Source organism: Phyllobates terribilis, unplaced genomic scaffold, assembly GCF_046119375.1.
Source record: "Phyllobates terribilis strain yellow unplaced genomic scaffold, ASM4611937v1 Scaffold_86__1_contigs__length_6382490, whole genome shotgun sequence".
Lineage (NCBI taxonomy): Eukaryota > Metazoa > Chordata > Amphibia > Anura > Dendrobatidae > Phyllobates > Phyllobates terribilis.
The window spans coordinates 3,663,729-3,686,318 of NW_027362846.1; the positions used below are offsets into that span (position 1 = coordinate 3,663,729).

General features: G+C 45.2%; 1 protein-coding gene across 1 annotated transcript in view; it reads right to left on the bottom strand.

The window, feature by feature from the left end:
• LOC141197760 (gastrula zinc finger protein XlCGF66.1-like) overlaps positions 1-18,374 on the bottom strand; it is a 30,301-nt gene extending 11,927 nt beyond the window's left edge. The window contains exons 1-6 of the mRNA XM_073662849.1: positions 18,308-18,374; positions 11,032-11,104; positions 1,603-1,753; positions 1,294-1,473; positions 1,081-1,204; positions 900-997 (exon numbers count right to left, since the gene is read on the bottom strand). Coding sequence (XP_073518950.1) covers positions 900-997; positions 1,081-1,204; positions 1,294-1,473; positions 1,603-1,680 — 480 coding nt within the window. The 5' untranslated portion in view covers positions 1,681-1,753; positions 11,032-11,104; positions 18,308-18,374. The remainder of the gene's footprint in view (positions 1-899; positions 998-1,080; positions 1,205-1,293; positions 1,474-1,602; positions 1,754-11,031; positions 11,105-18,307) is intronic.
• Positions 18,375-22,590: the final 4,216 nt, after the last annotated feature.

Below are 22,590 nucleotides of genomic sequence, written 5' to 3' on the forward strand. Positions count from 1 at the left end.
GAGTCACCTGCTCTCTTACAAGGTCGTCCCCAGAGTAGCACCTGGTCCCTCTGCTCGGTCCCTCCCTGGTCACGGAGTCGTTAGCCGCTGTACGACCAGGGTCGGTTCGAGTTGATACTTAGCCACGCCCCTCTGGGTCCCTCCTTGCACCGCAGCACAGAGGTTGCACCACCCGGACCCGTAACACTTTGCCTCTGACAAGAGCTGTTTTAATATGGACACTGGAAGAACACTACCTAATACACAATCTCTCCCTCCTTGTACTCTGACTTTGTTGTGTGCCTTCAGCTCTGAAAAGAGCTATTTTTTGGTGGTATTATGGAGCTAGTGAGCGGCTCCTTTCAACACATAACTAGTATACACTGCAGGTAGCCCTTAAAAGGGCATTTGTTTTATCAAGAGACCTAAACACTCTCCCTAGCAGCTCAGCAATCTCTCCCTATGCTTATAGAATGCAGGCTTCAGACGCAATGTGCACAAAATGGCGGCGGCAAGGCTTTAATAGATCCTATGACGCTGGGCGGCCAGCTAAACACAGTAATGCCACAACCAAGATGTCTGCGGCATTACTGTGATTGGTTATGAAGCCCAGCATGTTTAGTGGCTGCAAAAGAGGCGCCAAAACTGCAGGGCGGGACATCCGAATATAGCGAGGCGAGTACACAAATACTCGCAATATAACGAGTAACATAAATACCGTACTATCCATGCGAATAGCAAATAGCAACGAATACACTCGCTCATCACTAATGATCAGCTCTAACCCAGCCATCTCCACTATTCTCATTATACAAGTATAAACCATATAATTCTGGTGGATAAAATAAGACCGAACACAAGACCTTCACAGCCGTATACACATCACAGGAGAGATCTCATGACACCTCCTCTCCATGTACCTGATGATCCTGAGGAATATTGGGATCTTCTTGTTTATAGTCCTGTGGAAGAAGAGGACGGGGACATATCTCTGGTGTTGTCTTCTTATCGGATAGATCTAGAGGAAGCACATACAGGGACTGAATTCATTCTTTACATATAGACAATTATAGGCTGTGTGTATTAAGTCCTGTCTATTACCTGGTGATGTGAGGGGCTGAGGAACCTCCATAATGACGTCCTTGTACAGATCTTTGTGTCCTTCTAAATACTCCCACTCCTCCATGGAGAAATAGACAGCGACATCCTGACATCTTATAGGAACCTGACCCATACAATGATAGAGTTAACCCCCAATCCCTTCATAGCTTTACTAGAAAATGTCCCAGTATTCCTCATTCCTAGCAGTGTCACCTCTCCAGTCAGCAGCTCAATCATCTTGTAGGTGAGATCTAGGATCTTCTGGTCATTGATGTCCTCATGTATCAGGGGGTGAGGTGGAAGCTCCGTGATTGGGCTCAGGGTTCTTCCCCATCCCTCAGACAAAGAGTCCTGACAGCCCTCACTAGAGGTCTTCTTCACTACTGTGTAATCCTGGTTATGGAGAGAGACAGTAATAAATCTCACTCCAGACATTTCCAGAGTCCTCACCTCTCCAGTTCTGTCCATCTGTTATTTCCATAGATAAGAATGATGTAATGTGACGTCATCAGAATCTCTCACCTCTCCAGTAAGACGGAAGAGGATCTCTAGGGTGAGGTGTAATATTTTCTCAGCCATCTTGTCTGTGTCCATATTCATCTTTAATGGGTAAATCAGGAAAATTCTCTCAATAAAGAAGATATTCACTGAGAGGATCCGATATTGTAGGGACCTGAATGAGAAGTTGAGCAGATATAACGTCACAAAAACCTTGTGTAATAATACAATTACTGGAGATAATAAGGGAAACATATGAGGAGATTTATGTTTTACAGTATCTAGTTTTCTTCTTTACATCTACTAATAAAACCTATATATTTTAGGCCACAGACAACAAGCAAGTTTCTTCCTCAGAATCTGCACCTGAATACCTTTCTCATAGACTCATCTTCCTTATTGCTAATTCTCATTCTCATTTACCAACACTGTAATCAGCATTAGCAATACTGCAGGAGATATTCATTACACGTGACATGAGAAATAACTACTTCATGATGAAGATGAAATCTTCATCTTCCACTATGGCTCTATAAACGTATTTGGCCAGAGTCCGTCACTGACTACATCACCACCGGCCGTCTATATGTTTCCCGTCTTCACCGGACTTTCATCTTCTATCCCATTAGATCTCAGGTCTGATTCACACTCAGAAGTTTGAGGCATTTATAAAAGCTTGTTTGTAAGAACACAAAGACAGGAGTTATTTGATACCAAAGTCTCCATGTACAGTGTTTTATGGGGTTTATTTCTGACCTTAGGCTTTCCTATATTGCAAGAAAAACTCCATAAAAAAGCAGATATTAAAAGTAGAAAATAGGAGGAATGATCCATCGTATCAGGATATAAACTTGAATAAAACATAGCTTTTATTGAGCCATGAAAAAATGCTGCTACCACCATAATAAGTCTTAGTGCACACAAGGATCACAGCTGTCTCGACCTATGCGTTTCAACGTGCAGTCTTAATCATGGTCTGTCTGAACTGTGGACTAGTGAGCATATAAAGGTAGGTTGTAATTAAAGATAATAGTTATCATGTGCTCACTAGTCTCTGTGGTCAGTATAATTAGCATAGACAAAAGTGAAATAAAACCATTAGTGACACACATATATTATTATCCTCTAAAATTAATATCATTGACATGTAGAAAAAATAAAAATATTTGTGATTCAAATCTAATATATACTTACCTTGTAATGTCTTCACATCCTGTTCCGTTCAGATGTGTCCAGATCGCAGAATTCCAAGCGGCGGAAGTTCACCGACCGCCATATTGGGACACCCAAGTGATGGGTGTCTCAATATGGAAACCACTAGTGGTACCAGCCTCTTGCGCAGTACCACCAGCTGAACACCGTCGCACCACACACACACATACACACACACACTGTATACACCGTACGCACCACACACACACTGTATACGCCGTACGCATCACACACACACTGTATATGCCATACGCACCACACACACTGTATACGCCGTACGCACCACACACACACTGTATAAGCCGTACGCACCACACACACTGTATATGCCGTACGCACCACACACACACTGTATATGCCGTACGCACCACACACACTGTATATGCCGTACGCACCACCACACACACTCTGTATACGCCGTACGCACCACCACACACACACTATATACGCCGTACGCACAGCACACTGTATACGCCGTACGCACCACCACACACACTGTATACGCCGTACGCACCACACACACACTGTATACGCCATACGCACCACACACACTGTATACGCCGTACGCACCACACACACACTGTATACTCCATACGCACCACACACACACTGTATACTCCATACGCACCACACGCACACACAAACCCACTGTATACGCCGAACGCACCACACACACTGTATACGCCATACACACCACACACACTATATACGCACTACACAAACACACACTGTATACGCCATACACACCACACACACTATATACGCCGTAAGCACCACAACACACACACTGTATACGCTGTAAGCACCACATACTGTATATGCCATACGCACCACACACACTGTATACGCACCACCACACACACTGTATACACCGTACGCAACACACACACTGTATACGCCGTAAGCACTACAAACACGATATATACGCCATACGCACCACATGCACACACTGTATACGCCGTACGCACCACACACACACTGTATACGCCGTATGCACCACACACACACACACTGTATACGCTGTACACACCACCCACACACTCTGTATACACCGTACGCACCACCACACACTCTGGATACGCCGGGCACACCACACACACACACTCTGTATACGCCGGACGCATCACACACACACTGCGTACGCATCGCACACACACACTGTATACGCCGTACGCACCACACACTGTATACGCCGTACGCAACACACACACACACTGTATACGCCGTACGCACCACACACACACTGTATACGCACCACACACAAACACATACTGTATAAGCTGTACGCACCACACACACACTGTATACGCCGTACACACCACACACACTGTATACGCCGTACGCACGAAACACACTGTACACGCCACACACAATGTACACGCCATATGCACCACACACACACACTGTATACGTTGTACGCACCACATACACTGTATACACCACACACACTGTATATGCCGTACAGACCACATACACACACACTGTATACGCCGTACGCCCCCCCACGCACTGTATACACCGTACACACCATACACACACTGTTTACGCCGCACGCACCACCACACACTGTGTACGCCGTACGCACCACACACACACACTGCATGCGCCGTACGCACCACACACACTCTGTATACGCCGTACGCACCACACACACTGTATGCCCCGTACGCACCACACACACACACTGTAAACGCCGTACGCACCACACACACTGTATACGTTGTACGCACCACATACACACGGTATACACCACATACACACACACACTGTATACGCCGTACGCCCCCCACACAAACATGCACTGTATACGCCGTACACACCACACACACTTTATACGCTGTATGCACAACACACACTGTATACGCTGTATGCACCACACACAAACACACACTGTATACGCTGTACGCACCACACACACACTGTATACGCCGTACGCACCACACACACACTGTATACGCCGTACGCACCACACACACACTGTATACGCCATACACACCACACACACACTGTATACGCCGTACGCAACACACACACTGTATACGCCATACACACCACACACACACTGTATACGCTGTACGCACCACACACACACTGTATACGCCGTACGCACCACACACACACTATATACGCCGTACGCACCACACACACACTGTATACGCCGTACGCACCACACACACACTGTATACGCCGTACGCACCACACACACACACACACACACTGTATACACCGTACACACCACACACACACTGTATACGCCGTACGCACGAAACACACACACTGTATACGCCACACACACTGTACTTGCCATATGCACCACACACACACACATTGTATACGTTGTACGCACCACATACACTGTATACACCACACACACTGTATATGCCGTACAGACCACATACACACACACTGTATACACCGTACATACCACACACACACTGTTTACGCCGTACGCACCACCACACACACTGTATACGCCGTACGCACCACACACACACACTGTATGCGCCGTACGCACCACACACACATACTCTGTATACACCGTACGCACCACACACACTGTATACCCTGTACGCACCACACACACTTTATACACGTACGCACCACACACACTTTATACACGTACGCACCACACACTGTATATGCCGTACACACCACACACACTGTATACGCCGTACGCACCACACACACTGTATACTCTGTACGCACCACACACTGTATACGTCGTACGCACCACACACTGTATACGTCGTACGCACCACACACTGTATACGTCGTACGCACCACACACACTGTATACTCCGTACGCACCACACACACACTGTACACTCCGTACGCACTGTGACGGGGTATGCGGCAGAGCAAGAAGAGACCACCGGACTAAGAACGATCCAATGGGATTTATTAAGGCAGGCAGCATACCAAATCAAAAATCCATGTTATTCCTAAGGTTCATAATAAGTCCACAATCACCGACGGGCGTGAGGTCTTGCCGCAGCTGAGAGCCCCCACACTTCTTCCTCCAGAGATCTCCCAACACAACACTGGTCACACATAAGTCCATTGTCTTGGGCTACCGGGAACAGCCCAAGGGTAGGGGAGGAGAGGTTTCCCCCCTCCTAGTCGATGGTTTAGTCCATGGCATGGCTCCGATGTGTCTATAAAGGTGTGTACTGCGAGTTCTCCCCCTGCTTAAGAGAACAATGGGGGAGTCCTCTAGCGGTGTTGACACAAGCCCAAGTTAAATTATGGTTGAGGAACAAAGATCTGGGAAAGAGCATGGGTATTTACATCACATCATGACATTTTATACAGAAATGCAGGACAGGGAAAACGATGTACCATGACACGCACCACACACACACTGTATACACCGTACGCACCACACACACTGTATACGCCATATGCACCACACAGACACACTGTATATGCCCTACGCACCACATACACACACACTGTATACAACACACACTGTATACGCCGTACGCACCACATACACACACACACACTGTATACGCCGTATGCACCGCACACACACTGTATACGCCATACACACCACCACACACTGTACATGCCGTACGCACCACACACAGTATACGCCGTACGCACCACACACACACAGTATACATCGTACGCACCACACACACACACTGTAAACACCGTACGCACCACACACTGTATACACCGTACGCACCACACACTGTATACGACATACACAGACACTGTATACGCAGTAAGCATCACATACACACACTGTATATGCAGTACGCACCACACACACTGTATTCGCCGTACGCACTACACACACACTGCATATGCCGTACACACAACACACACACTGTATATGCCGTACGCACCATACATATAGACTGTATATGTCGTATGCACCACACACACTGTATACGCTGTACGCACCACACACACACACACTTTATACGCAGTACGTACCACACACACACTTTATACGCAGTACGTACCACACACACACACTTTATACGCAGTACGTACCACACACACACACACACACTTTATACGCAGTACGTACCACACACTATATACGCCATATGCACCACACACACATTGTATAAGCCGGACGCACCACACACACACACACACTGTATACGCCGTACGCACAATACACACTGTATACGCCATATGCACCACACACACACTGTATACTCCATACGCACCACACACACTGTATACGCCATATGTACCACACACACACTGTATACGCCGTACGCACCACACACACTGTATACTCCGTACGCACCACACACACTGTATACGCCATATGCACCACACACACTGTAAACGCCGTACGCACCACACACACTGTATATGCCCTACACACCACATACACACTGTATACACCCTATGCACCACATACACACACACTGTATACACCACACACTGTATATGCCAAGCGCACCACATACACACACTGTATACGCCGTACGCACCACATACACACACACTGTATACGCCGTATGCACCGCACACACACTGTATACGCCATACACACAGTATACGCCGTACGCACCACACACACACAGTAAACGCCGTACGCACCACACACACACTGTATACGCCGTACACACCACACACTGTATACGACATACACAGACACTGTATAAGCAGTAAGCATTACATACACACACTGTATATGCAGTACGCACCACACACACTGTATACGGCATACACAACACACACTGTATACACCGTACGCACCACACACACACTGTATATGCCGTACAAACAACACACACACTGTATATGCCGTACGCACCATACATATAGACTGTATATGTCGTATGCACCACACACACACTGTATACGCTGTATGCACCACACACACACACTTTATACGCAGTACGCACCACACACACACTGTATACGCCGTAAGCACCACACACACACTGTATTCGCCGTACGCACCACACGCACACTGTATACGCCGTACGCACCACACTGTATACGCTGTACGCACCACACTATATACGCCATACGCACCACACACACATTGTATAAGCCGGACGCACCACACACACACACACACACACACACACTGTATACGGCGTACGCACGACACACACACTGTATAAGACGTATGCACCAGACACACACACTGTATACGCTCTACACACCAAACACACACTTTATACGCCGTACGTACGACACACACTGTATACGCCGTACGCACGACACACACACTGTATACGCCATACGCACCACAAACACACACACTATACACCATACGCATGAAACACACACATTGTATACGCCGTACGTGCCACACACACACTGTATATGCACCATACGCACCACACATTGTATACGCCGTACACACCACAAGCACCACACACTGTATATGCAGTACGCACCACACACACTGTATACGCCGTACGCACCACAGACACACACTGTATACGCCGTACGCACCGCACGCACAAAAACACTGTATACGCCGTACACACAAAAATTAACGTGTGATAGTAATTTTGTGATACATGCCATTTCCTGTGCCTGTGGCCTGCAATACGTGGGTCGGACCATCCATTCCCTACGATCCCGTATGAATGGCTACATGCACAATACCAAAAATGTTTTTTTTTTAAAACAGAGCTTATCTCGGCACTTATGTTTGAAGCATAATAAAACATTCAATATTTCCGTGACCCTGTTGGAGCAAATACCTGAGAATTGTACTAATAGGGTACAAAATTTAAACCGGAAAGAATCATATTGGATCTTCCGTCTGGGTACATTATACCCAGATGGACTAAATTATATGATATTATAGAGGGTATATGGCATATAAATATTGACATGTATATATATATATACACATTTTTATTATTATTTTTTTTTTTTTACAAAATTGTATTTGAAAATGGCTAGAATATGAAGAAAGAAAGGGTTTTTAATTTTTGTCATAATGTATATGTTTGCAGGATTTTCCATTTCTGTATGAAATCACACTTTTAGTATGTTTAATAACATTTTAAAAGACATTTTATATATGGTAAAATTATATTTATAGTGTTTTTAGAAAAGAAAATACTTTGGCTGTGTGCCCACGTAGCGTTTTTCAAGCGTTTATGCTGCGGAATTTCCGCAGCATAAACGCTTGTGAAACGCTAGGTAATCCGCACCCCATGGTCCCCAAGGGGATTCCGCATGTTCTATGCACATGCTGCGGATTTTTCCGCAGCGTTTATGCTACGTACAAAAATCCGCAGCATGTCATTTAATTTTGCGGAAGCGCAGCGGAACTCCCGCCATTGACTTGCATTGAGACGCATAGAAACCGCGACTGTACATTTTTACAAGCAGCTTCTATGCGTCTCTATGTGCGGATGGTACCCAGTTCTGGAGGAGAGGAGACTCTCATCCAGACCTGGGTACCATTGTACCTGTAAAAAAAGAATAAAATAACAAATAAAGTTTATACTCACCTGTCCGGCGTCTTCTCTCTGAATGCCAGCAGCGCTGAAGGACCTTCGGTGACGTCACAGTCATGTGACCGCAGGCCCTTCACCGCTCTGTCTCGCGATATGCCGGCAGCCGGGAACCAGACAGGAACGAGCGCTGCAGCCACGCCGGGGCCTCAGGGGTGAGTATAGCTTTATTTGTTTTAATTTTTACGGTTCACACTGTATAAATCCATGCTGTTTGCATGGATTTATACAGTGTGACCTAGTTGTCAAGCACTTTCCAAGTGATGCTATCGCCTGGAAAGCGCTTGTCAATCTGCATGCGGAAACGCATGTGAACCCGCATGTGGATCCGCATGTATTCTGCAGGAAAAACGCATGCACAATCTGCATGCGTTTTTTTCTGCCAGGGAGATGCAGAAATGCTGCAGAAATTTTCTGCTTCATTTCTGCATCGTGGGCACATAGCCTTTCTGTGTGAAAAAAATTTGTTGTGGAAAAAAAACTGTATGAAAGTCATTTAGTATATGGGTTTTGTTAGATTCCTCAGAGTGCAAAATCCTGCATATCTGAGTATCTGGGTGTGTCTGAAAAACAGATCTTTCAGTCCCCACCCAAAATGACAAGCAGGGATATCTGCTATAAAATGTGTGTTTATATGCATGATATTATACCTGAGGAAGACTCAAAGAAGTCTAAATCGGTTGTATTTTAGTTTGAAATAAAAATTATCTTTGAATCTGAATATCAAGTTCCATCATCATCTTTCAGGAGCGCATATTGCTGGGAAAAACATTTACAAATTGAAACGGACTTTGGCAGGTTTTGTTGTACGTTTGTAGGGACGTTTGTTTAGAATAGAGAATGCACCTTTATTCCAATCATACACTTTGTTCTGTGAGTAATCCTCACTATCACGTTTGAATTTTGTTTTTTTAATGTTGATAATAAAATCTTCTATCATCGCTAAATTAGCTTTCAGTTTGTCATTACTGCTAGTGAAATCCTTGTTGTGCACAAAGGTTTCCAATGAGGATTGGATACTTTTTATTTCTGTTTTACTTTTTGTAAGTTCCAGCTCCTCATATTTCAGGATTAATCCCATCAACTTCAATGAACAATCGTTAAGGATGCAGTTCCACTCTGTAATGTCTCATCATACAGGGCTGCGGCCACTTATTTTAGCCTTAATCCCCTTGGTATCATCTCCTTTTCACATACATTTCCAGAGTTGTAAAATCCCAGCAGATTATTAATTCTTGAGATTTTTCAATCTCAGGCAGGATCTAATGCTACAATATTAGTGACAGTTTTGTTCACACCTTGGACATGGTATATCGCTAGTTTCTATATTTATTCTATATTTGTATCACAAATATTTTTATTTTTTTCTACATGTCAATGATATTAATTTTAGAGGGTAATAATATGTGTCACTAACGTTTTTATTTCACTTTTGTCTATGCTAATCATACTGACCTCAGAGACTAGTGAGCACATGATAACTATTATCTTTAATTACAACCTACCTTTATATGCTCACTGGGCCACAGTTCAGACAGACCATGATTAAGACTGCACATCGAAGCGCATAGGTCGAGACAGCTGTGATCCTTGTGTGCACTAAGACTTATTATGGTGGTAGCAGCATTTTTTAATGGCTCAATAAAAGCTCTGTTTTATTCAAGTTCATAGCCTGATACGCTGGATCGTTCCTATTTTCTGATTCAGGAACCAGGCTGCTCTGGCTGGATCCGCGCGAGGCTGAGACTGCACCACACCCCAAAGGTGAGCGGACTTTACTTACCTTTTTTTCTCAGATATTAAAATGTTTCAATAGAAAATTGGCACCAATAATTCTTGAAATAAGAAAAAAAAACCTGCAAAAAGCACAAGACAATTTTGTTACTTTTTAACAACTTAAACATTTTGTTTTAAAAGAAATTAAGTCTTTTGAGCACCAGAACAGATGTACCCCGCAGGGATGGCACAGGTACGGCTGCTACACCAACCCTGGCAGTCTAACCACTTACTGCTGTCAAATGCAAACATGGCATCTAAGAAGGTTTGACAGAGTTCGGTCAATGCCCCTTCTCCCCCAAGTACTGGATAGTATGTGGCTGCCTAGTTATTCCGATACTTAAATGCCTAATAATGGTGTCTGGGCCTGCAATGTACAAAAGTCTATTAGGCCGGGCCAAAGGCAGCGTCCAATAAGTTACCTTTTAACGCCTCCAAACACATTAGACTAAAACACACGTAACTTTTTTATTTTTTGGCAAACAGAGCTGTAAGATCGATTATTGTTTGCAGGTCGAGTGGCAGATTTTTTTGGTACCATTTTGCATATATTTTTTGATCGCTTTTTATGCAGATTTTTCAGACATAAAATGAACACAAACCAGCAATACAGTAATTTTTTCTATATTTTTTGCGCCATTCGCTGTGCAGTAAAAGTGATCAGACCGATTTGTTCGTCGGGTCGGTGTGATTACAGCAATACCAGATTTATAATTTTTGTGCTTTGCTATTTTTACAGACTAAAAATAATATTTTACAAAAATGAATTTGTTTTGGCATTGCCATTTTCTGAGAGTTGAAATTTTTTTTTTTTTTTTGCCGAATGAGCTATATTAGGGCTATTAGCTATATTAGGGCTAGTTTTTTGCGGTTTGGTGGTTTCATTTTTACCATTTTTTTTTTTAACATAACTTTTTGATCGCTAATCAGTATGATCAATAAGCGATGTTTTGATGTGCATTTATTTTTATTTTTTTACGGTGTCCGCTAAACAGAATAAATAACATGCCAGTTTTATAGAGCGGGTCATTCCGGATCCAGTGATACCAACTGTGTGTACTTTTTTTTTTGTTTATTTTTGTTGCATCACAATCGCTGCGTTTTAAATGGCGAAACGGCTTTTCGTGATGTGTTTTTGTCATACTTAGTTTCACCTTTTTTCACTCTGGGACATGTATAATTTTTATTTTTATCACTGGTCTCATACACTGCAGTACTCGTGTACTGCAGTGTATGAGAATAGTCAGCTTATAGCTAGGTCTCACAGGCCACTGTACCCTGGGGTCATCACATGAAGTCAGGGTACCATGGTAACCATCGGGACCAGCAATTCTCATTGCGGGGGTCCGGTGGTTACAAAGGGGGTCTTGTGACTCCCTTGAACCAATTTAAATAGTGCTGTCACGATTGACAGCGGTATTTAAGGGGTTAATTGGCCCCCAAAACGTCTGGGGCCGATACTGCAGGGTGTCAGCTGTCATAATGTTGTTAATGAGCTGACTGCACAATTTTAGTTAAGTCTCGTCCATAACAACTTTATTATACGCTATTATCCTATACACATTGACGTAAACAGAAATCACAGGTCCCACAGGAATAGCTGTACTTGGGCCCCCAACCTCAAAAGGGCAAAAATTCATAATAAATATATATATACAGTACAGACCAAAAGTTTGGACACTCCTTCTCATTTAAAGATTTTTCTGTATTTTCATGACTATGAAAATTGTACATTCACATTGAAGGCATCAAAACTATGAATTAACACATGTGGAATTATATACTTAACAAAAAAGTGTGAAACAACTGAAAATATGTCTTATATTCTAGGTTCTTCAAAGAAGCCACCTTTTGCTTTGATGACTGCTTTGCACACTCTTGGCATTCTCTTGATGAGCTTCAAGAGGTAGTCACCAGAAAGGACTATCAGCTGTGTATCCACCTGACTTCTGCACAACACAACTGATGGTCCCAACCCCATTTAAAGGCAAGAAATCCCACTTATTAAACCTGACAGGGCACACCTGTGAAGTGAAAACCATTTCTGGTGACTACCTTTTGCAGCTCATCAAGAGAATGCCAAGAGTGTGCAAAGCAGTCATCAAAGCAAAAGGTGGCTACTTTGAAGAACCTAGAATATAAGACATATTTTCAGTTGTTTCACACTTTTTTGTTAAGTACAGTGCCTACAAGTAGTATTCAACCCCCTGCAGATTTAGCTGGTTTGATAAGATGCAAATAAGTTAGAGCCTTCAAACTGCAAACAGGAGTAGGTTTTATGAACAGAAGTATAAATCTTACAAACCAAAAAGTTATGTTGCTCAGTTGAATTTTATTAAATTTTAAACATAAAAGTGTGGGTCAATTATTATTCAACCCCTATGTTTAATATTTTGTGGAATAACCCTTGTTTGCAATTACAGCTAATAATCGTCTTTTATAAGACCTGATCAGGCCGGCACAGGTCTGTGGAGTTATCTTGGCCCACTCCTCCATGCAGATCTTCTCCAAGTTATCTAGGTTCTTTGGGTGTCTCATGTGGACTTTATTCTTGAGCTCCTTCCACAAGTTTTCAATTGGGTTAAGGTCAGGAGACTGACTAGGCCACTCCAACACCTTGACTTTTTCCCTCTTGAACCAGGCCTTGGTTTTCTTGGCTGTGTGCTTTGCATCGTTGTCGTGTTGGAAGATGAAATTACGACCCATCTTAAGATCCTTGATGGAGGAGCGGAGGTTCTTGGCCAAAATCTCCAGGTAGGCCGTGCTATCCATCTTCCCATGGATGCGGACCAGATGGCCAGGCCCCTTGGCAGAGAAACAGCCCCACAGCATGATGCTGCCACCACCATGCTTGACTGTAGGGATGGTATTCTTGGGGTCGTATGCAGTGCCATCCAGTCTCCAAACGTCACGTGTGTGGTTGACACCAAAGATCTCGATCTTGGTCTCATCAGACCATAGAACCTTGAACCAGTCTGTCTCAGAGTCCTCCAAGTGATCATGAGCAAACTGTAGACGAGCCTTGACATGACGCTTTGATGGTAAAGGTACCTTACGGGCTCGTCTGGAACGGAGACCATTGCGGTGGAGTACGTTACTTATGGTATTGACTGAAACCAATGTCCCCACTGCCATGAGATCTTCCCGGAGCTCCTTCCTTGTTGTCCTTGGGTTAGCCTTGACTCTTCGGACAAGCCTGGCCTCGGCACGGGAGGACACTTTCAAAGGCTGTCCAGGCCGTGGAAGGCTAACAGTAGTTCCATAAGCCTTCCACTTACGGATGATGCTCCCAACAGTGGAGACAGGTAGGCCCAACTCCTTGGAAAGGGTTTTGTACCCTTTGCCAGCCTTGTGACCCTCCACGATCTTGTCTCAGATGGCCTTGGAATGCTCTTTTGTCTTTCCCATGTTGACCATGTCTGAGTGCTGTTCACAAGTTTGGGGAGGGTCTTAAATAGTCAGAAAAGGCTGGCAAAAGAGATCTTTAATCCACACATGTGAAGCTCATTATTCTTGGTGCCTGAACTACTTTTTAATACTTTAGGGGGACCAAACAGAATTCTTGTGGTTTGAGGGGTTGAATAATAAATGACACTCTGAATTAACTTTTAACGTTATAAAAAAAAAAAAAAAAAAAAAAAAAAAAAAAGTTGCTGCAGTGCATTTCCCACTTCCAGGCTGATCTACAGTACAAATGTCACAATGCCAAGTTAATTCCGCATGTGTCAACCAGCTAAATCTGCAGGGGGTTGAATACTACTTGTAGGCACTGTATATAATTCCACATGTGTTAATTCATAGTTTTGATGCCTTCAGTGTGAATGTGAAATTTTCAGTCACGAAAATACAGAAAAATCTTTAAATGAGAAGGTGTGTCCAAACTTTTGGTCTGGACTATATATATATTGTAATGCAGCAGCTTGTGGCATTACTGTAATGGTCCAGGGTGTGTTTTGGCCGACCATGTACCTCCCCCAGGTGACTGGTCAAATGACTGACATCGCACAGGTCCTGTGTGTAGCATCGGCGTCTCTGCCCCTTGCTAGGCAGAGACGCCGTCCCTCTCACCTCCCCGCTTCTGGCGTGGCGTCCTCCAGCGCTTCTCTCCCCGCTGCTTCCAGCACGCGCTCCTCCCCAGCAGTGTGCTTAGGGCACGCGTGCGCGCGCGCTCTCCCCCTCTCTTAAAGGGACCGCGCGCGCCGTCCTTAGGAGTCCCCGGCCAATTGCCGTTGGACCTCCCATATATTAGGCACCTCCTCCAAAATGGAGGTGCCCGAGCAATGTTGTTTGCACTGTGTCTCACTTGTGCTTCAGCCCTCAGGTTCCGCTGCTAGCCTGACTTCTCGTCCTGCCTGCCAGCCTGTTACTTGCCTTGTCCGCCAGACCGCTCACCTGGGAGCGTCCTTCAGTTACCTGCCTGTTACCTGCCTCGTCAGTCAGACCGCTCACCTGGGAGCGTCCACCAGTTACTGCCTGTTACCTGCCTCGTCTGCCAGACTGCTCACCTGGGAGCGTCCACCAGTTACCTGCCTGTCTCCTGCCTCGTCTGTCAGCCCGCTCACCTGGAGCGGCCACCAGTTACCTGCTTGTTACCTGCTGTCTCCGTCAGCCCGCTCACCTGGGAGCGCCCGCCAGTTACCTGTCAGGTATCCGCCTCGCCTGTCTACCCAGAGACTGTCCCGGTCACTTGCCGTGACCACCTGCCTGTCTACCCAGAGACTGTCCCGGTCACTTGCCGTGACCACCTGCCTGTCTACCCAGAGACTGTCCCGGTCACTTGCCGTGACCACCTGCCTGTCTACCCAGAGACTGTCCCCGTCAACACCTGCCCGCTTACCCAGAGACTGTCCCCGTCAACACCTGCCCGCTTACCCAGAGACTGTCCCCGTCACTTGCTGTGACTACCTGCTTGCCCTCCCTGGGAGTCACCCGCTTCCTTACAAGGACTTCCCCCTTGTATTGCAGCTCAGAGGTTCCACCTCCTGGACCCGTAACACTGTGCACACAGAAGGTCTGATCACATGACTGTGACATCAGCACAGGTCCTGTGTGTGCACTAGAGGATATATAAACCCTGGTATATTTTAGACAGGTGTGAAAGGAGTGAAGCCTGTTCCCCGTGTGGGACACCGTTAGAGTGTGAGGCCTGGTGAGGCGTGAAAGGCAGAGGCTGGATCGTTATGTGTAAACAATATCAGTAGCCTTGGAGGGCCAGAGGCTTGGAAGGCAAGAGTCCTGGAAGGCAGAGGCTGGATGTTAGGTGAGAAAACATACCAGTAGCCTTTGAAGGTACGAGGGTTGGAGACCCCCATCTGGGAAGCCATAAAGCCACAGTGGTGGCAAAACAAATCTGACTGAAGCAGCTAAAACCCGGCAAAGGTAAAACACTGCATTATATGGACGTTGATATAAGTGACTTTGTTGAAGGCTGTAACTGGAGCCAAGTGGGCATGACTGCCACTTGAAAGGCTCCTGGACATTATATGTGTATGTCGGCGAGCCACTGAGTTGGACTCGGTGATAAGCAGTAGTGAAGAGTAATAAACTGCTGGATTGTGAAATACTGGAAAACGTGGCTAGTGTGCTTTAATTGACCCGGTGCAGCGAGTGTCCCCCCAGCATGATGACTAGTGCTGCCTTCCTAATATATATTAAAGCACACCAGCCACGTTTTCCAGTATTTCACAATCCAGCAGTTTATTACTCTTCACTACTGCTTATCACCGAGTCCAACTCAGTGGCTCGCCGACATACACATATAATGTCCAGGAGCCTTTCAAGTGGCAGTCATGCCCACTTGGCTCCAGTTACAGCCTACAACAAAGTCACTTATATCAACGTCCATATAATGCAGTGTTTTACCTTTGCCAGGTTTTAGCTGCTTCAGTCAGATTTGTTTTGCCACCACTGTGGCTTTATGGCTTCCCAGATGGGGGTCTCCAACCCTCGTACCTTCAAAGGCTACTGGTATGTTTTCTCACCTAACATCCAGCCTCTGCCTTCCAGGACTCTTGCCTTCCAAGGCTACTGCTATTGCTTACACATAACGATCCAGCCTCTGCCTTTCAGGCCTCACCATGCCTCACACTCTAACGGTGTCCCACACAGGGAACAGGCTTCACGCCTTTCACACCTGTCTAAAATACACCAGGGTTTATATATCCTCTAGTGCACACACAGGACCTGTGCTGATGTCAGTCATGTGATCAGACCTTCTGTGTGCACAGGACCTGTGCGATGTCAGTCATTTGACCAGTCACCTGGGGGAGGTACATGGTCGGCCAAAACACACCCTGGACCATTACAGTAATGCCGCAAGCTGCTGCATTACAATATATATACAGTCCAGACCAAAAGTTTGGACACACCTTCTAATTTAAAGAATTTTCTGTATTTTCGTGACTGAAAATTTCACATTCACACTGAAGGCATCAAAACTATGAATTAACACATGTGGAATTATATACTTAACAAAAAAGTGTGAAACAACTGAAAATATGTCTTATATTCTAGGTTCTTCAAAGAAGCCACCTTTTGCTTTGATGACTGCTTTGCACACTCTTGGCATTCTCTTGATGAGCTTCAAGAGGTACTGCATAAGGGGCATTATACTGTGTGGGGGCATGATACATCCTGCATAAGTGGCATAATGGGGGCATTACACTGTGTGGGGCATGATACATACTGCATAAGGGGCATAATGGGGGCATTACACTGTGTGGGGGCATCATACATCCTGCATAAGGGGCATAATGGGGGCATTACACTGTGTGGGGGCATCATACATCCTGCATAAGGGGCATAATGGGGGCATTACACTGTGTGGGGGCATCATACATCCTGCATAAGGGGCATAATGGGGGCATTACACTGTGTGGGGGCATCATACATCCTGCATAAGGGGCATAATGGGGGCATTACACTGTGTGGGGGCATCATACATCCTGCATAAGGAGCATAATGGGGGCATTACACTGTGTGGGGGCATCATACATCCTGCATAAGGGGCATAATGGGGGCATTACACTGTGTGGGGGCATCATACATCCTGCATAAGGGGCATAATGGGGGCATTACACTGTGGGGCCAGTAAAGGGGTCCTGTACTATGAGAACAATACGTTTCCTCCCTTCCTGTCTCCATAGTTGGGTCGTATGTATCTATTACAGGAAACAGAACAAAAACCTTATGATTCTTATAAAGGGGCAACACAAGACCCCAAAAGAGTCTCGGTGCTGAAGGGGTTAATGCCCCCTGCGCCCAGTAATGGGGTCTCCACATACCTCCACCTGCAGAGCCGCCACCACATATATGGCTGCTCTGTGCGCACAGGAGCTGTGATGAGGTCACAGGAGGGGAGGAGTCAGGGGTCACATGATCAGGGGCCTCAGTGGATGCAGGACTCTGCTGTGCTGGTTGTCATGGTGCTGGATGAGCTGAAGTTTATGTGTGGGGTCAGGAGGGGTTTACAGTGTGGATGTAGCAGAGCCATGTGTGTACGAGGTGTACGGAGCGGAGCCGTGCGTGTACGAGGTGTACTGAGCGGAGCCGTGCGTGTACGAGGTGTACTGGGCGGAGCCGTGCGTGTACGAGGTGTACTGGGCGGAGCCGTGCGTGTACGAGGTGTACTGGGCGGAGCCGTGCGTGTACGAGGTGTACTGGGCGGAGCCGTGCGTGTACGAGGTGTACTGGGCGGAGCCGTGCGTGTACGAGGTGTACTGGGCGGAGCCGTGCGTGTACGAGGTGTACTGGGCGGAGCCGTGCGTGTACGAGGTGTACTGGGCGGAGCCGCGCGTGTACGAGGTGTACGGAGCGGAGCCGCGCGTGTACGAGGCGTACGGAGCGGAGCCGCGCGTGTGCGAGGCGTACGGAGCGGAGCCGCGCGTGTGCGAGGCGTACGGAGCGGAGCCGCGCGTGTGCGAGGCGTACGGAGCGGAGCCGCGCGTGTGCGAGGCGTACGGAGCGGAGCCGCGCGTGTGCGAGGCGTACGGAGCGGAGCCGCGCGTGTGCGAGGCGTACGGAGCGGAGCCGCGCGTGTGCGAGGCGTACGGAGCGGTGTGTGTACGGAGCGGAGCCTCGTGTGTACTTAGCCGTGTGTGTACGAGGTGTACGGAGCAGAGTCATGTATGTATGGAGCGGAGCAGAGTGTGTTCTAAGCGGAGTCCTGTGTGTACAGCATCGTGTGCATACGGAGCAGTGTGTGTACAGTGCCGTGTGTGTACGCTGTATACAGCTGTATACTCCCAGGTTCGGTCGGAGACAATGCGGCTCTTTATCAGACTGTAGAAGAACTGACTCTGGACACTCGGTAAAACTGCGCTCGGACGTCTCCTGTTTCTCGCACAGATATTGATAACATAAGATGGAGTCAGACGAACCCTCCTACAAAACCTGATAACAAAGTCATTACTACAGGACTGGATGAGAAAGGGATTTATTCTACAAGAAATGCTGGGGCCACAAATGAGAGAATCCGGGCCCCGTGGCTGGATACTCCGGGCCCCCCGCCGTGTTAGGACCAGATGGGGTCTTTGTCCCTGGAGCTTCTCTGCTCGGTATAATGAGACTCTGATCTTGTTCTTATAAAGAGGGTTGGAGTAAAATAGAAGCTGCCTGAATATGAGGACCTTGTCTGATCTCTATGTCCTTGTGTACAAAGCTATGGAGATAGCGCTATTCTCTGTATAATAGATGTGATGTCGCTGTAGCCCTAATATTCCTGTACAAGGGTCTCTGTAGAGATAATCTTACCCCAGCATTATGGATTGGGAGAAGGGAAAAAGGGATTGGGGACATTTTATTGTAATTTACCTTTAAAAAATGTGATAAAAAAATAACCGATTATAGAAAGTGTTTCGTTTTCCCGCCATGTTGGTTGTAGGAGAAGTAAAGAGTCGGGGCTGAAGATGCTTTAACTCCAGAAGTCTACAATAGAGGGAGGATTGGAAACTTCCAATGTCCTTGTCTATTTTGGGATTGGGAGTTAGGAAAAGAGGCAGGAGCACATTTTGGGATTTGCTTTGGGGGCAAGAGATGCAATATTTGTCCATATAGTGTAAATATATGAATACAGGTAGGTCCAGAAATATTTGGACAGTGAATCTTCATGATTTCAGCTCTGCAGGCCACTAATCTGGATTTAAAATGAAATAATAGTGATGAGCGAGCACTAAAATGCTCTGGTACTCGAGTCGAGCAAATTGGAATGCTCTGGTGCTGGACCCAAGCAACGAGCCCAATGTAAGTCTATGGGAAACTCAAGCATTTTTCCAGCGCCTGCAGGGGGCCTAAAATTTGCCGAAGTTGATGGGAACAGTGCTCAAATGACATGGGAACAGCATGGGGAAGACCCCTGGAAGCATCTCTGACTCCCAGGTCACTGCTGTGAACAATGTTGTCAGAGGTAATACGCCACTTTTACGGACTCACAATAAAACATACAAAAACGAAACCAAAATGGATTTTCCTGGGAAATATGTTAAGGAACATCCTTTCCATGGTAATGACTTGTATATAAGGCAAAATAAATAACCAAAAACAAAAATACTCCTCCACACCTTGGGCTATGTTCACACAAAGTGTTTTTGATGCGTTTTTGCACTTTTGCATTAATTTCAACTGTGAAAAATACATTCACCGGTAAATTACATTTTAACATTTTACAACCTTATCTGGCCATGTGGCGTGTGAGACATGATCAGGCTCATCCATACAGTGCTGAAAAGACATGGGAACAGCGTGGGCAAGACCCCCGAAAGCATCTTTGACTCCCAGGTCACTGCCTAAAACCATGGTCATCAGACGTGATCCTATATTACTGCGGTAATAATACAGACATTTTTGGCAACGTGACAAATCTTAAACTCCATTTAAAATGGGCAACACGCGTGGCAAGGGAGGGGGAAGTGGACATGCACGCCGAGGCCATGGGCAACATGAAACTGTTCCTGCTGGGGGAGCACAATAGGCACCCACATCATGTCAAACTACCTTCCTGTCCCAATTTCTAGGGGGCCGCGTAATACCACTCTTAAAGCCAGAGCAGTGTGAAAAAGTTGTTGGCAGGTGTTAGAAAAACTAACACTTCCTTACTTTAGAAAAGGGGTACGATGAGAATAGAGAGGAAAACAATCTTGAGTCGTGTGGATAAAACAAAAGCTTATTTAATGTTCATTCAAAGGTAATTACAAAAATGAAGAAAAATAGTTCATAGTGTAAAGGACATATTGATATTCATGCTACAGCATACTCCTTGCATAACATACATTCTTTCCTTCTTTTTTCATGCATCTTTCCCACACTAACCTTTTCTCACAAGAATATTCTGTGAGACACCCTGCTCCTGTTATCTAACTAGTCTGAGCCAGGATGGGTAACCTTGTAAATTTCCATTGTGCTTCAAACTAACGATGATATATGACCATATATGTGTTTTCGTAATAATTGCACTAACATTGGCTTAAGCCTGTAGTACGACTGTAGGTGATTGGCTATTGATATACTCAAAATAATATAAAATGCTAAGTAGAAATAAACGGGGTTAGAGATTCTCTGAATCCTCCCATACAGAGCACTGTCTCCGTCTAGTTTTCTGTGGATTGCAATCAACCTTATAACATAATAATTTGACACTCACTTGGTCAACCGTGAAGGGCCATTGCCCTCCCTCAACAATAGCACACAAGAAGAAGTATCAGGTTAGAAGAGAGAAAGGAAACAATTATAGGTTCTTACATATCCAGTATAGAAGCATGATTCGTGTTGGAGATACTCGAGGAATGAGTGATCTCCCCCATTCATTTCTGGCTCTGCTTATATACCATCTTGCCTCATAGACATACATTGGAGAATATTTTTACAGTTTCATAACCCAATATGGTGACTTGCTCGTATATTAGTAGCTTCTACCATATTAGAACAAAACTAGTAACTCATGAAATGTGCATGTAGCCAAAATGCATATCACCTCATGTTGGTATATTTTAAACATATGGTTAGTGACCTTTAAAGGGTCATACTCACTAGTTATCTCCAAATAACCCATATAGACAAGAGTCCTATAGGTTTGACAAACAGAACAGGTTTCTACCAAGGTCCCAGAATAACTGCACATTCTTTCTCTATATTTGAATCTAAGCATGGTTAGAGCCTAAGCATGTTAAAGCTTATGTATATATTTTTTAGCATTAGAGATTAATATTTTACAGTCCCCCCTGATTATGATTTAAAAAATATCATAATCAATCCTAAACTCATTCTCTCACCATTCGTATCGCATTCATTCTTTATTCTGAAAACCTTGTATCAACACCTGTTCTGAATGTCATATGAGTTCCCAAAAACTTCTAAATGAAAAATAAAAATTAAATCAAAAAGTTCTATTTTTTTATTTTAACATTTCTCTTAAAATATCATTGTTTTAATTTCTGTCTTTATCTTTTTTGAATATTTTCTTAATTTTACACATAATAAAAATCTGATAAAAAGTACACAGCAAGACTAAAATAAATATGATTATGATTGGATTTGTTAATACATTTCCTGCTGCCATTTTGGCTGAAGACTG